General features: G+C 40.6%; 1 protein-coding gene across 2 annotated transcripts in view; it reads right to left on the bottom strand.

Annotated features, from left to right (window-relative positions):
* Nucleotides 1–16,588, bottom strand: part of flnbl (filamin B, like) — a 79,449-nt gene that overhangs the window by 12,698 nt on the left and 50,163 nt on the right. Inside the window, exons 16-35 of one of the 2 annotated variants that reach the window (XM_062416590.1) lie at nucleotides 13,231–13,354; nucleotides 10,503–10,663; nucleotides 10,261–10,351; nucleotides 9,957–10,111; nucleotides 9,405–9,522; nucleotides 9,199–9,278; nucleotides 8,321–8,506; nucleotides 7,574–7,888; nucleotides 7,215–7,314; nucleotides 6,481–6,681; nucleotides 6,209–6,382; nucleotides 5,910–6,072; nucleotides 5,638–5,798; nucleotides 4,122–4,413; nucleotides 3,867–4,020; nucleotides 3,577–3,766; nucleotides 3,216–3,463; nucleotides 1,968–2,048; nucleotides 1,130–1,232; nucleotides 434–574 (exon numbers count right to left, since the gene is read on the bottom strand). In XM_062416590.1, coding sequence (XP_062272574.1) covers nucleotides 434–574; nucleotides 1,130–1,232; nucleotides 1,968–2,048; nucleotides 3,216–3,463; nucleotides 3,577–3,766; nucleotides 3,867–4,020; nucleotides 4,122–4,413; nucleotides 5,638–5,798; nucleotides 5,910–6,072; nucleotides 6,209–6,382; nucleotides 6,481–6,681; nucleotides 7,215–7,314; nucleotides 7,574–7,888; nucleotides 8,321–8,506; nucleotides 9,199–9,278; nucleotides 9,405–9,522; nucleotides 9,957–10,111; nucleotides 10,261–10,351; nucleotides 10,503–10,663; nucleotides 13,231–13,354 — 3,238 coding nt within the window. The remainder of the gene's footprint in view (nucleotides 1–433; nucleotides 575–1,129; nucleotides 1,233–1,967; nucleotides 2,049–3,215; nucleotides 3,464–3,576; nucleotides 3,767–3,866; nucleotides 4,021–4,121; nucleotides 4,414–5,637; nucleotides 5,799–5,909; nucleotides 6,073–6,208; nucleotides 6,383–6,480; nucleotides 6,682–7,214; nucleotides 7,315–7,573; nucleotides 7,889–8,320; nucleotides 8,507–9,198; nucleotides 9,279–9,404; nucleotides 9,523–9,956; nucleotides 10,112–10,260; nucleotides 10,352–10,502; nucleotides 10,664–13,230; nucleotides 13,355–16,588) is intronic. The other variant, XM_062416591.1, reaches the window with a different exon arrangement.

The following is a 16,588-nucleotide window of genomic DNA, read 5'->3' as shown; positions in this document are numbered from 1 at the left end:
TTTGTCCTCACAACATAAGTAATATCCGGTACGAACACACACACACACACAAACACACAGATTCTCAGGCTGTGATATCATCTGTGGTTGGTGGTTAATGGTTTTCTCCTCCTGGCTGAAAAAGACAAACAGATGCATAACACACACACACACACACACACACACACTCACACTCCTAATTACAAACATGCACATATCACATCACACTACACACATTTCTTATATAGCCGAGATACAGTACTAATCTTCCTGACACACACACACACACACACACCTCTCCATGTTTCATCTCAACTCTGATGTCAGAGTCCAAACATCCTGACAGCAGATTGATGTCTGAGAGAGAAACAGGCTGCAGTTCTACATGTGGACACCAGATGTCTCTGGTCCACCTTTCTAACCCATGTGTGTAAGTGTGTGAGTGTGTGCTGACCTGGGATGTGTGTGCCGTTGTATTTGATGTGCATCTCGTGCAGGCCGGCCTCAGTGGGCGAGTACAGCACAGTGACCGTCCCATCCAGGTTGTCTGTGATCAGCGGCTGAGCTGATTTACCTGAAGGCATCAGGACCTCACCTGAGAGAGTTAAAGAGAGAAGTTTGTTGTTTTTTCTCATAGTTTCCTTCCTTATTTCTGTTATTATCCATTTATGAGCTAATCATATGTTTTGTACATAAAATGTAATCTATAAAGAAAAACAATATTTCAGTTTTAAACACTTGGAGAACGAGGACTACTTGGTTGGTTTGGCAAATGTACGGCCTTTTTCAGATACGGAGGACTGGTGTCACCTGTCTGTGACATAATAACATGTTTATTATATCAATGTTTGTTATGGCTTCATATGGAAATGACACAACCAACACAGAAATATAACCGGTCAGACCTGGTGAGGATACCATGGGCTTGTGACTCAGGCAGACATGAAACCAACATTTAAAATAAAATTACCATCACATCTTTGTAATGAGGTGCATGTCTAAGACCTCCAACAGAGAGCAGATCCTTCCCTAAAGATTTTAAATAGCAGCGTGCAGGACAGTCTTTACACAGGAGGATGTGATAAGAATCACAGACTTAAACAACTTTGCATTTCTGAATCAGTATTCAATTCACCAGTCCCTCTCTCACCGGTGATTTCTCCCTTCCTGAAGGAGAAGGGTATCACCATGTCGAACGGTCTGAAGCCGCTTCCATTGACGCTGTTGCCTCTATCGTAGTTGTCTGTTGTCACCTGGAGAAAGACAGACAGACAGAGTTTAACGTGACATTCAAACGCTGAAACAACTGTCCTTCTCAACGACCTGAATTATAAACATGCACCGGGCAACTGCATCCAAGCCCCGCCAGCACACGGGCATCCTGGGAAGTGTAGTGCGATGGAGCAGCAAGGAGAAAGAGGATGATTAGGGTACTTTGTGATGCAGCCACAGCGATAAAGAGTGCACCGAGGAAGAGGAGAGACAGGGAGAGGGAGGGAGAGGGAAAGACGCCACCACAACAAATCTCTGGAAGAAAACGCCCCTCAGACCCCCACGTAACCATAGCAACACCTTCTGCAACACGGTTTATTTATGTTACGTTGTTAGATTGTTTGCTGCAATCCCATTGGCTGAGGCAAAAAGAGAAGCGATGGACATGGAGGAGGCAAAGCGGCGGAGGAAGTATACTTTAGAACGGAGAGAGGGGGGATCAAAGGTTGAACCAGCAGCCATTCACCTGCAAGAGAGGCGGTGTGTGTGTGTGTGTGTGTGTGTGTGTGTGTGTGTGTGTTTGTGTGTGTGTGTGTGTGTTTAGTGCCTCAGTGTGTATGTTGTTGCTATTGATTTGTATTTGCTTGGAGTTGCTTGTCTGTCAAAGGGACATTTCAACCAAATCACAAAAACTTAAAAAGGGTGTGTTTGAAGTTGTCTGTGTATATGAAATAATCGTGTGTGTGTATGAATGTGTGTATGCATGCGTGTGGTACCCAGGGCTTGAAGCCAGCTACGGGGGCAGCGGCTTGTTGCTGTAGAGACTTCTCTTGCATCACTGGTACCTCATCAGTAGCCTGAAGACACAACAGTAAGGGTTAACATCTGACGTCACACACACCTATCCGCTCCCACGTTGTTTACACACACACACACCGATATATGTGTGTTTTTTCTATATTAAGACCCACCACATATCATTAGGTTTGGTTTAGAAGTAGAAATTAAAACCTCCCAAACAGCGAGTCTACACCGGAGCTGACATGTTCGCCTACAGTATTTTGGTCATGCCCAAAAAGTTTTAGCTACACTTTTTTAATACTGCCATTTAATTGTGGGTTCAAAATCATTACATACACGATAAAGTAAAAATAAATAAACTGTTTAATATGTAGTTTAATTTCTCCCCGTATAAACTACTTGGAAAAGCAACAAATTTAGTCCTGCAGATCACCATATTCTGGTTACTGCACCTGGACTTCTTCTTCTGGTTTGTATGACATCTTTTGTGCTACAGGTGTCACATGACACAATACTACATGATGGATAATAAAAGCACAGCGCCGGTGCAGACAGCTGTATTTGTTAAACTTGAAACGTATCTGTTCCATCAGATACATGAGACAGAAAACTGAATAAGAGAAAGACCCAAACACACACACAAACAAACACAACTTAACAGACAGATGGGAAGCACAATTTTAACATTCAAAAGTGGACAACCACCACTGCGCCGTCGTGGTTAAATCCTGGTCTGTAACCTAAAGGCATAAGATCAAAAGGTTAATAAATCAACCCACAGTCTCACTTAAAGCGGCATTAATTGATGTTTTGGCCACTTGGATGCAAAAGAACATCACAACTTTGATGCAGTGGAGACTTTTTCCAAATCAAACTGTACGTAAACTGCATTACCACAGTATTACAATAACAAACATTAATGAAGAATTGATGTCCAAGAAGTGTGATGTGTTTTAGTATTGAATGACTTGAAGAAAAATACATAGAAAATCTAAAATATGCAATTTTTGTAGTTAGGGAGTTGGCCCTTTATATACTGAATCCATTTTGGATCCCCAATAAGACTGAAATAAGCCCATATAAATTGAAATATCCATCTGTCTCCATGTCTTTGGGATGCTCTTCCCTTCAAAGCTGCCATAGATAACTACCTGTGCTTACACAAACCCATTTTGGATCCCTAATCACAGTTTAACGAACACAATCCTGCATCCCTCGCTCACCATGACTTTGAAGGGACTGCGTGGGATGTTTTCTCCTCCGAAGCGGACGTAGATGACGTAGTTTCCAGGTGCCAGTGCGGTGTAGAAGATGTCAAAGGTGCCGTCCTCGTTCTCCAGCACCTCTGCCTCCACCTCGCTGCCGTCGGGCTGAACCACAATGCAGCTCACCTTACCCTTCCCAGCACCCTTAGCGTTCACCACCAGGCCCAGCTCCTCGCCGATGGCCACTGTGGGGCCAACACCAGGACCTAAGAGGAGAAAAATGTACTTGGTTTTATTAACTATATTTATATATATTTAAAGGTATTATTGAATGTTTGCATTTTAAAATTCGAAACGTGTTTTTTGAGTGGTTACAGACCGGTTACGGTGCACTTGCTGGCGTCTCCAGTTGCTGTGGCGCGGACTCTGTAAGGTGAGGCAGGGATGTCATCACCGCCATACTTTATGACGATGGTGTACCGGCCTGCACGGTCAGGGATGTAAGACACCCGGTATGTACCGTCACCGTTGTCATGGATAGTAGGGTGCTTAGGTTTACCGTCCTGGTCCTGAGGTGGAAGGAAGAGAGAGTAAGGAAGATGGAGGACTGATCGTTTCAGGATGATGTGTTCTTTCATGTGTGTGTATGAGTATGTGTGTGTGACTGACGGTGATGAGAACGCTCAGTTGGCCCTGGCCAGCGTCCTTGGCGTCGATGTTGAACTCTACGGGGAAGCTGGCGGGGACGCCGTTGGTCAACCCGGGGCCGCTCGCTCGCACTTTACTGGCATCGTGAGTTGGCAGAACCCGAAACTTGAAGGGACTAAAAAGACACAGACACTGTTATTACCATCGCTGATCCATGAGGACAACAAATACTCTGACTCAAATCTAATTTTGTATTTAAACAGAACTGCTCTGTACCTGCGGGGGATGTCCTCCTCTGCGTACTTGACGGCCACAGAGTATGGTCCCTCCACAGTCGGTGTGTAGGACACCGTGTGAGTGCCGTCCCCATTGTCCGTCACCTCCACCGGCTCTGCCATGCCTTTGGGAGCAGTGACAGCCACAGCCAGCGGGGCAACGCCTGCTTTCCTGCAGTCCACTGTGAAGGATTGTGGGATATTGGCTCTGACCCCTGACCCCACACCTGGACCAGACACCTTGACCTTACTGGAGTCGACTATGTCCTTCACTGGGACCTTGAATGGACTTCCTAGAAAGACCAACAAGAAGAAATGTTGCTGCTGAACAATGGTGAACATAACCTGCTAAACAGCGACATAGTAACAATTTATTGTGAGCATGTTAGCATGATGATGTTTGCATGTAATTCAAAGCATTGTAGTGTCTAGGTGCAGCCTCAAAGAGAAGCTTGCATGGCTGTAGATTTATAAAGTAATATTGAAGCCAAAACTAAAATAAATGGCCAAGATAATCATGCTATTAATATTTCAAATTGACACAAGCCTACCTAGCTAGGTGGATATCGCTATTAAAAATTAAGATTTGGGGGGGGGAAATAATTGATTCCAATGCAGAGATATATTGTTTCACTTGAGTCAATCTCAATTTCTTAATATAAATGGGCGTCAAGCATAGATCTATCATGGCAAACAAGGCAATTTTAAATAACTTCCCAAAAGAAAAATAAATCTTGTGCCATATAACAAAGATCTCACGTTTTACTCCTAAGAAAAGCACATCTTTTCAGAGTTTGTGGCCTCCGTACATTGCCGTCTTTACCTATTTACACCAATTTTCATCACCCAATGCAGGAAAATATTGTCCCAAATTCATGATTTAAAATCTGCTTTGGCATCATTGACCTCTGATTCGTGAATTCTTTACTTTGCTCTTATAAGTGGTTTTACTAATTGAAACAGCTCTATAAAGTTCATCCTGGCGTTAGACTCTTTGTAAGTTTGATCTAGTTAACAACGTTTTTTGGATGATGTGGTTTCTGCATCCTGAAGCTTTCTGCAACACCAGCAGAGCTACAAACCAACAGCTGTCTATGAAAGGTGTTAAACAAGAAAACACGCTGAGCTCTTCCTGAATAAAGTCAATTAAACTGAGCTGCGGCTTTTCAACTTCAGCCAGTAACTTAAACAACATCTTTAAAACGTTTAACTCAAACACTCGGCACATCTTTTATCAGCCAATAACATCAACGTCTTTTTATTGTGAACTGAAAAACATTATCCACATCTTTAAGATCAGCGGTCGTTTACAGACGGAAACGAGAGCAACGCAAGCACAAAGCGTTATGAGGAACAGATATACTGTAAAGCGCCTTTAGGAAATAAACATTATGTGAGATCTCAGCAGATCTTGGTAATATTTTACTCCATTTTTATTTGCTGTATGCAGATTTTTCTCATGAAGACGAGAATTATAAAAGCTCCATAAAAAGGTTAAAAAAAAGATCTAATCTCACCTGGGATGTGCTCTCCTCCGTAGGTGATGTTGACGTCGTAGAGGCCGGGGGTGTAGGGAATGTACTCCACGCTGCAGCTTCCATCTTTGTTGTCTTTGCAAGACATCTTTGACTCTGACGGACCCTCCACAGTGATGCCAAGACCGCCAATACCAGCCCCTCTGGTAATGGATCAAATAACATGCAATCAGCAATAGTTTGAACCTCAAGTTAGAGACTTAAAAAAACAACAAAATGCTTCACAAACATTTTACTATGAAACTTTACATTACCTGGTGATGATGTTGAAGTTGTTGGGCTTGTCGGTTAAGGCTGTTTCGAGCCCAGGGCCGGTGGCCACCACCCTGCTGGGGTCACATCCCTCCGACACAGAAACCTTGAACGGGCTCTTGGGAACCGGTGTGTCGTCGTACATAACCTGGACGCTGTGGACGCCTGAAATACACACCGAGATAGACAGCAACCAGTTCATCACACACAGTAAGGAGTTGTAGATGTAAAGATTACAGGTTTAATATTAATTAAATATCTCAGTCCTGACTCGTCAACACATTTGGGGCAGGTGTGTTACCGTTCTCAAACGGAGTGTACTCCACGTCGTAGGTCCCATCAGCCTTGTCGGTAACCACACAGTCTGTCAGCGCTCCAGACGGGTTCTTGACCTCCGCCCTCACGTGTTCTCCTCCTCGCCGGCTCAGAGGACGGGCGTCCACCGTGAATGCAGTGGTGGCTTCTCTAAAAACAGCTGGAGGGAAGAGTAGTGTATGTTAGCCTGGATCACATAAACATCTGCAGTTGTGCATCTGCTGCTGTGAAGAGAGTGTGAACCCAGATGGACCATACCTTTTCCCTCCACTCCAGGTCCAAACACTTTGACCTTAGAGGTGTCGACTGCAGGATCCACCATCACTTTAGCGGGGAAACCAGGGACAGTTTTGCCTCCGTACTTCAGCAGCAGGGTGTACATGCCAGCGGTCAGAGGGATGTAGGTCACTGTGTAGGTCCCGTCTTTGTTGTCAACAACCTCCGTCTTCGCTTTCACACCTGAAACACGCGGTTGAGTTTTTACATTTAGATCACAGACCTGAAGACCGCCTCAATTTCTAAGACGTGAGTTTTTCTTCTCGAATGATTTAAACAGAAGAAAAGCTTTGTGCCTGCTGAAACACTCGACATTACTTAGTGAAAGTTGAGAAACTTTGATCCCAATAACAGAAGTTTTATTCATAAAAGGATTTTTTTTGTCAGTTTTGTAGAATACGATACATTTTAGCATAAAACTTTTAAAGGACGATGTGGTTTCACCGTTGAGTCAGCCTTGGAAACTCTACTTAACAGTGAACAGAATTAGCTTTTTGTCAATATTAATATAAAGTTATGTAGTTAAGAACTAGGAACTTTTTTTTTTAAAGCCATTGATTATTTCTTGCAGTTTGGCAGATAAATTCAAAACTCAGATGTTGAAATACGCTTTAACACACCAACAGTGAGAAATAACAGTATCTGCTTACAACTGTATAACCTACATTATAGTTAATATATTGTTTACTGGTGAATGAAAACAGTGTTGTTGTTACCGGAGCCAGTGGGACTGGACGAGTCTGGAGCAGCCTCCAGGGTGAGTTGTCCCGGTCCAGCTCGAGAACAGTCCACGTTCACTACACTGGTCTCTCCAACCTGCACACACACACACAACAAGCTGCATCAGACTTCAAACTTTATTTAAATCTTTAAAAAATAGACATTTTATGCAACTGGAAAGATGTTTAAGATGTTCCTCATAAAAGAAACACTACAGAGTTTTAGACAATTTAACTATACTGATGGTTTATGTTCTGACCATCAGTTTAAATTATTTAAACTTTTTTTCTTTGAAATCGTGTTTTTTCTGCTGGTTTGGTGTAGTGGCCTGTCTATCCAATCTCACGGCTCTCACCTTGGCTTTCTTCAGGCCTGACCCCGACGCCACCACCTTGGAGGGGTCAAAGGGCATCTGAATGTCGGCTCTGAACGGTGAGCCGGGGATGTGGACCTCCTCAAACAGAATGTTAACCAGGTAGTCTCCGGGCTCAGTGGGCAGGTAGGAGACAGAGCAGGTCCCGTCGCCGTTGTCCGAACACTCGATCTTGGCCTCAGTCGGCCCTTCCACCGTCAGCCCCAGACCTCCAGTCCCGGCACCTTTGGTGTCGATGGTGAACTCTGCCTGGTCCCCGACCAAACCTCCCTTCAAACCTGGACCGAACGCCTTCACCTGGAAGGAAGAAACCAGAGGAGCTTATAACGGTGCAATGTAGCCGCTTTTATATTGACATTTTCTGTTGCTGTATTATTTTCATGTATTTAGTGTTTAGATGTATCTCATTGACCTGCTTCTGAAGAATGTGTTGTCCTTTTTATCATTTAAGTTTATTAAATTGATCAGAATTTTTTTTGCACATTATAAAAGTCATTTTTGATTCATACAATGTAGCTTTTTAGCCTTTTTGATTTCCTGCTGACTAGAGCCTTTTCTTTTTCTAATGCTACTTATTCTCATTAAACATGTTATGTATCTTTATATTATATTATACTATAAAGACTGAGATAAAACAAAATAAATAAACTTGAAGGAAAAGAATAGAAACAAAGAATTAAAAAAAATAAAGGCTTTCTTTTTAAAATGGGGATCAGATGCTGACGTTACCTTGCTGGGGTCTGGAGGCAGCTGGGCCTCCACAGGGAAGGGGCTCCCAGGGACTGGGTGTCCATCATAGGTCACATTGACAGCGTACACACCCTCCTGTGTGGGGGTGTAACGGACCGTACTGACATCTGCTTTACCAGGCTGAGGCTGCACTTTACAAGGTACCGCCCGCTGGCTGGGACTCAGCTAGTAAGACACAAGCACACACACAGTGAGGAACATTTTAACTCCCAAGATTGAAGTAACACCACAGCTTGCCTTTTAAAGTAATCTGGTGATATTCTATAAAAAGATTAAGAAAAAAGAGTTTAAACTTGTCTTAATTGCACCTTGAATGTATCATAGTTTGAGTTAAAGGTTTAAAACCAAAAAATTAAAAAAATCAATGTGTGCCTAGATGGGCTTATTGACTATCTCTAACTAAATAATATGCATAATCTATTATAAAACTAAAACAAAGTCACATTGTCAAAAGAATTTAGAGTAAAGCAAATGCTCTTATGAATAAATTTCAATCCAATGAGAGTGGTAGTTTGAGACATTTAGATCACTGTATCTGTTTAAAAGTTGACATCTGGCTGACAGATGTTAGGAAAAAAGAGGATTACATGATTGTCTGTTTGAGTAAGAGTGAATCTGAGGGTGAAAGACCTGAAATGATCTTTATATATATATACACATCTCCTTGAATTGGATCTCATAATAAAAGTACAAATTTGGAAATGTTAAACTCATGAATTGTGAGAAGCCCAGTTTCTTGCAACACAGGAGCCACAAGGGAGCAAAGACTTGAGTGGGTTTCAGTTCTGATGTGTTTGAAGCTTATTGGAAACTAAGTGAAAAACTGAGGAACTAACAACGCCATCTCTGACACTCACCAGTGACACCTCCAGTTGACCTTGACCTCCTGCTCCCTTGGTGCTCACCACAAACTCTTGTTCCTGGTTGACTTCCACTCCTGAAAGATAATTATCAGTTTAAAAACAATGTAGAAACCAGTCTTTTATTAAATCAGTTTGGAGGTCCGGATCAACACTTTTTCATGTATGTTTTCTCTGGAAATAGAGAAAGACTGATTTCTTACTTCCTTCCAGGTTGTCAACAGTGATTTTGTCGAGGTCCAGCGGAGCAGCGACCCCGACTGTGAAGGGGCTCTTGGCGATAGGATCTCCTCCAAACGTCACCACTATCGTCATCTCCCCCTGAAGACACATGCAACATGCATATTCAACGCTTCAACAATTCAAAAGCAGTCAGTAAGAATAAAGGAGGCGATGCACGGTTGACTTTTGTTGTAACGTGAGATGGGTTATGCGGCTTTGCTTTCTTTTCTATTTTGATTTCGAGCCAATGGTGACTGCAAACAGCTTTCACTGGCTCTGTTATTTCTGGTCTGTCATCGTGACTGTGGACAATTTGGGAACAAATAACGTAATTTTACGCTGATCAAAGCCACAAATCCCAAAAACGTGTGCATTCATGTTACATGAGTGTATATCTGACATTAATTATGCGCATGTTGCACTAATTTCATGCACCTGTCATTCATGCTTGCATTTAATATACATGAATGATGCAGTTTGCATTGAAGGTGTGTATTATAAACACTTGTTGTACAGGTGCACATTTGACATACCTGTTGTGCAGGTGTGTATTTGACAGTATGAGAGTAGTCGTAGTTGTCGATGATGTCAAAGTCTTTGACTGGAGAGGAGAAAGTAACATCCAACGGTGCTTTACCGGCTCCTTTAGTCACCACTGTGAAATGAGTCGGCTTACCGCTCTCTACACCTGCAAGAAAGAGAGAGAAAAACAAAAGGAAAGGTGAAGTCAAGAAGATGCATGTACTTAAATAGTTTGAGGAGAATAGAAACAAACACAATTTTCAAATCTGTATACAAATGTGTCATTGTTTAATCTTTATTGCATGTGTGTCTTACCATTTCGAGCCAGTCCAGGACCGTCCGCTTTCACCTTCGATGCATCATGAGAAGGTTCGACTTTGATGTTGAAGGGGCTCTGTGGAACTTCCTGCAGGAAAACAGTAACGGAAATTAAACAGAATTAACTTTTAACTACCACAACAAATTTTAATCATAGTTGTTTATTTTACCCAGAGTGTGTGTGTGTGTGTGTGTGTGTGTGTGTGTGTGTGTGTGTGTGTGTGTGTGTGTGTGTGTACCTTGTCAGTGAACAAGACTTTAACGGTGAGTCTTCCAGCAGCAGGAGGTATGTATTTAACTGTGAAAGTATCATTGGCGTTGGGGATGATGTCAAACTCCACGTCTGCCTCTTTGTCACTGGCCATGTTGGGCTCACACTTAATGCCCACACTGACGTCACCTGATGTGAGAACGAACACACAAAGACACACACACAGCAGAGTTGAAGCAAAATGCAAAACACATTGTCGAGAGAGCAGATGAACAACTATATCTTGTACAGATGGATTCATTCTTTCCCCCTCTACTGTTATAACAAGCTTTCTGAGAAACTAGACCCATGTTGGTGTCAGTTGTTTTTTTTTTTTACCCCCATAGTGTCACTGACTGCCACAAGGGGGTGCTAGACTCTTCTTGTTTACCCTTACTCACTCATTTCATTAACCCATATCAGCAACACATTGCCCCTTGGATGCTTGAGTATATTGTTTCAGTCTCTAACGTAAACAGTCTCAACTATGCAGCACTCGGCGTTCCTTACTGAACTGTCGATCACAGCAGAGGAATTCAGAGAATGAAAGAAACAATGAATGGTGAATATTGTTCAAATGAGGTTATGATCTGCAAACTGACAACTCCAGTCATTTCAGTACCAGATACTAACTGCTGCAGGTGGCTCTAAAAAAATGTGTGGATTGAAGAAACAATGGATTCCAATAGAGACCGAGAGACAACACAACACAAAACAAAACAGAGAAAAAATGAATGAGCAATGGTTTACCTATCTGTATATGTAAACTAACACAGGTTTCTCTTGAAAACAAGATTCATATATCAATGAGACCTGTTTAAACAAACGATTAAATAAATAAAAACAAAAATGTCCACAGAAACTTCTCAAACAACTACATATTCCCACCATTGTTTCATAGATTCACATTTTTTGCCAATAAAATTGCTGAATAAGCCACTTTGTCATGAGTTTTGAATGCAAATGAAGTGTGTGTGGCTCTGTGGTTATTGGGTTATTCTGCAGCAGTAATTTGAGAAGTTTGAATAGATGTCTTGCCACGAGAGTTGGGTATCAAATCCCAGCATGTGTTTGGTTCTGAGAGACATGGGCCTTTACCCGGACACCAGGCTTTCTCCATCATTGATCTGTTGTCACATGAATTCGATCAAACTGAGAGCCATTTGAAGCAAAAATCAGTGCAATGTTTTTCCCCTTTCACTCTAAATCAGATTACAGTGGCAGATTTTAATAAGAAACGTCATTAATAGAAACTTCAGTCAATATTTTTCCTATGTATATGTGATGTTCAATGTCAGACAGTGATGAATTATCGGTGACTCTGCAGCTTCTATCGGCTTTATGGAGCTTTGTAGTGAGTTTCAGCTCATTGTGTAGCTGTCTGGCTGCAACTTTACTGTTTTACTTCATTAAGCGCTCTCATAGTGTCGTTTTTGGCAACAGCGGGCAGCGGTTTTCAGAGAAAGGGCTATAAAAAGACACTGTTCACTATCTGCTCAGCATCAAATATATGCAAATATTCAGTTAGCTGTCGACAAGCTGGTGAACATAGTGGAGTATTTGGCAGCCACAGAGCCAGATATTTCCCTCAGGAGTTGGTAGAGAGCAAAAACAGAACTAAGAGAGAGTGAATATTGGACTTATTTTAACCAAGTGGACAGAAACGCGACTCCAAATGAATTATAATGTTGCTCTGTAATTGTCAGATGTGGAAATAAGCAAGTTCAACATATCAACTCAAAAGGTGATGATATGTCAGTGTGGAGTTCACAACTTGTTTCCGCTGCCCCCAAGTGGCCAAAAAAAAGCAGTTTAAGTTCTAAATGTAGTTCATTAATAATTAATTGTATACTCTTTGTTTTGAGGACGTTTTAGAGAGTTTTGTAAAATATGTAAAGTCACCAAAGAAAGCAGAACATTTACATAACTGTTACCATACTTGATTTGGTACAACATCCTGAGGGATGTCGGGGAGGTAGTGGAAAAGGTCTACATGTAAGCCAGTAAAAAGCACTTCTTGACCCATTACAAGGCCAGTATAGACATTAAAAAAAGAGTTGGTATGTAGCTACAGTGCTGTGAATTCTGGATGACTGCCACATTTATTATCTGGGCATTAACACAGCTTAAACATGTCCGGTGTAGACAGTCAGGGGGAAATAGAGACACTGTGAGTAGTTGTGGGGCAGAGGGGGGGGTCTGTGTTTAAATGCATTTTTTTGAAATATGTGACAGCCGCAAGCTGAAAAGGGACTAGTTAAATTTACTGTATTTTTGTACTTAAGGGGTGTGTAAAAACATGACGCAGTGTAATCTTGACAAAGAGTGTGGCGCTCGGTTCAGGAAGGTCAGAGTGATGAATTTCCTGTCAGGATGTTTCTGGCTTGAGATCATCGCTGAGACATACCAGGGAAAGGAAGGTGTGTGTGTGTGTGTGTGTGTGTGTGTGTGTGTGTGTGTGTGTGTGTGTGTGTGTGTGAGCAGAATATATAAAATGAATGTTTGTCTGTACATAACAGAGAGACAGCGGTGTGTAGAGTGTGTAGACGTCTTAAAGTGTGTAACGTCTTGTGTGTGTTGCTCTGACACAGATGGAAACTGCTGTCACACCAAATAAAACTGTCTGTGGGGATTTACTGTCTTAATTATTACTCTGCGTGTGTGCGTGTGTGTGTGTGTGTGTGTGTGTGTGTGTGTGTGTGTTAGGGGGGTTTTACCGTCTCCAGCTCCTGAACAGTCCACGGTAAAGTGTGTTGGCTCGTTGGCCTTCAGGCCGGTTCTCTCCACTCCAGGTCCGAACACCTTCACGTTCTTGGGGTGGCTGCCTTTACCGACATTCACCTACAAGCGGCGACAGGAAATGACATCACTTATTTTCATTAACAAAAGATTTTCCCGAACCACATCCTACAATGCTTAAAACAACACAGCAGTTAATCAGTTTTTTCTCATTGTTACAAGGAATGAAAACTCAATATGGAGTGCAACAAGGCTCCGTACGAGATCCACTACTTTATAGTCTTTATACTCTTAAGTATATACATACTCCACAATACTTAATACAACATTTCAACACATTTAGAAACATCTTGTACCAAGCATCAGAATATTTCCTTTGAGATGATTTCACTAAACTGTACGGATAAAGACGAAAGACCGCGGTAGAGTTTAGGTAACAGTGATAACATTTTAAACAGTAAAAGTATCGGCACAGATTGAACAGTTATTGCCTGTTCATCTGCATGTCAGCTGCCATAGAAAGTGTTTTTGTAATTGATTCAGGGAGGACACAGACATAAAGTCTCAACAATTGTAGATACTGTATCTCTAGGAGCCTAGCTAATGACCAACATAAACCAGTAAGCAGTAAACCAGGCTTGACTGTGGGTTTTTGAGCTGTAGTGCAGGACTTTTACATATAAAGGAACGTGTGTTACATTCAAGCTCTTACCAAGTTCACTGAATGCTGATTAAACCTATCAACACCAGATACATGTCTTTGTATTTCACAGTATACACAGTCTTTAAATCTGGGGTGCACCGATAGTGATGCATTTTATGTCAACCAGCATTGATTTGTTTCCCCTCAGATTTGCCAGAGAAATGTTTGCCGACCTGACCGATCCCAACGGGTGCTCAGCCCTCGGGTTGGGCATGTTCAACGAACTGCAAGGCATACTGGGTATGCATAGCTAAAAGATGTTGTCATTTTCGCTGTAGGGCTGTTATTATATCACTTCATTGAGTTTTATTATTTTTTCAGGCGAGAACGTAACCTTTATTCCCCTGATGCTTCTTGTTACAGCACCATCCTCTCTGCTACTGTCAACTTTCCCCCCTGCGGGACTAATAAAGGATTATTTATTATCTTGTTCAAAAACATGATGACACTAAGATTTTTGCTCAAGTCAACAGACGTCTCTTTAGTTTCTACTCCAACAAAGAGAATATGCTACATTACGTTAGCTCATATTCTAGCTACAACTTGCTACAAGCTGCACTGAAAAACTGATCATTCATTTCGAGTCCAAACTTGATCTCAGGAGGTAAAAAGTGTTATGAGTTCATAGATCTAGAAGCAGATCACATCTACAAATCTATCCAGCGATAAAGTTTTACACCTAAAATAACATAATGCTCAAAAGCAACTGACACAGAAACAAACTATATAACATCTTTTTTGTGTTTTACAGCTGTTTAAGGCAGCCATAAATAGCAGCAATAGGTAACTGTTTAAAAATGATTCAAACCATCCTGTGTGGTGGTATCAGTAAACTGGTCTAAGATGCATTAATACATAAGCTCAATCTTCCACTGGTATTCTTCTTTTCAAGAATAGCATTTTCTTTTTTATTTGCTCAGCTGCAGCTACAGTATAAAAGTATTATTTGTCACTTGGCACACACACACAGAGCTACAATGTTTTATGTAAACATGTAGTGATATTTATGGTCGGTGCGATGTTTGTTCAGTCAAAGTCAACGGTCTCTTTCCTGTCTTCTTTCAAATGAAGTAACAAAAGACTAATTCTGAATAGAGAGAAAGTGAGTTTAAACTGTAAATACTTCTGCATTTCTATTTTTGCCAACTTTGAAACATGTTTCATTACTATTTCTATTTTAATACCATAATAAAAATTATATTATATCATAAAAATCCTTATTTGTGGTTGTTTCCTGTTAATAAAATTACAGAGAAACTAATATATGTGACATTCATCATCTATTAATCATTTTGAAAAACGACCAAAATGATGATTAAGACATCATTAAGGTTGTAAAAGTCATCAAACTTTAAAGCAAATGAACCAAACAACACAGTAAAACATTTAAATGAAACATCAGAATTTATTTTGAAACCGAGGCTGGTTTAAATTATATAAATGACTCTGGATTTTAGTACAGCTGATGATTAATGTGAGTTTCAGTCAACATGCTGGTTACAGATTTAGATTTGGTTGTTCATTGCTGTTAGACAAAAATGCAATCATTAAAAAAATTATTGATTCAATTAGCCTTTGCAAAACTAATTCAGGAGGTTTTGCTTTAAAGTTACGTAGTGATTTAACATTTTACACAAATCAAAAGTCAATAGATTCACACGTTACAAAGAAAACTAGAAGCCAGTCTGCAAAGCTGCATCAACACTAAGCATTTATTTAACTTATAAGGCTTAAAATCATTCTTCTCATCTATTTACGTTTATCAGCTGTCTGCCCCCCAAAGTTTTATCAGTCAACCTAAGGGTCATTCCGTGAAATCGGTACATTTTGCGTCCCAGAGAAATAATCTGTCATAAAATCACTATAATACCAAATACACACATAATTTAAAAACTTAACATTAGTATGTCTTCTATCATCAACACTACCTCAAATTTAAGTAAATTAAATATTACTTTCCATAGTTAAATTTGCATTTATGTTGATAAGGCAGGGATTTTCGCCTGTCCCTCACTATGAAAGTTATTTTTCAGGTCTTTTTAGTTGTTACTTGTTGTTGGAAAAATTATACAATTTTCACATTTGTATATTGTTCTAATAGTAATCTCATTGTTAAGCAAGGTTTTCAGCATGAATACATGTCATCTTTATAACATTTTAATCATTTTATCAGTGTCCCCTGATTTCATGTCAACCCTGTTACTGACACAAAAAAACCTCTGTAAAATAAAGGCACATTCCAACAGTGACATCATTCACAGGAAGTTACATCATTTACAGGAAGAGGATTTTCAACAGTTAAAACACAACTAAGTTTCTCTCTTCTATAATGTATAATTTTGTTGTTTTATGAGATTGTTGGGGTGGGGGACATCATACAGCGTCATTACTGTTACCAATTTGTAACATATTAATTAAAATAATAATTTGTATATCTTGATATTTACCATATCTAAAAGTAATATTCTTTCAAACTGTATGACATGTGCTCTTGTGACCTTGAACATTAGCTAGCTAGGGGCAAATTAGCTTGAAATCGTCAATCCTGTTACTGTCAGACCTGTTACTTTTCCAGAGTAACAGGAGTGACACTGATTAGATTTCACTCTAGTCACACAGTTTAAAACGTTTAT

Source organism: Scomber scombrus, chromosome 3 (genome assembly GCF_963691925.1).
Source record: "Scomber scombrus chromosome 3, fScoSco1.1, whole genome shotgun sequence".
NCBI classification, from domain to species: domain Eukaryota; kingdom Metazoa; phylum Chordata; class Actinopteri; order Scombriformes; family Scombridae; genus Scomber; species Scomber scombrus.
This window is presented reverse-complemented; position numbering and strand designations above follow the sequence as displayed.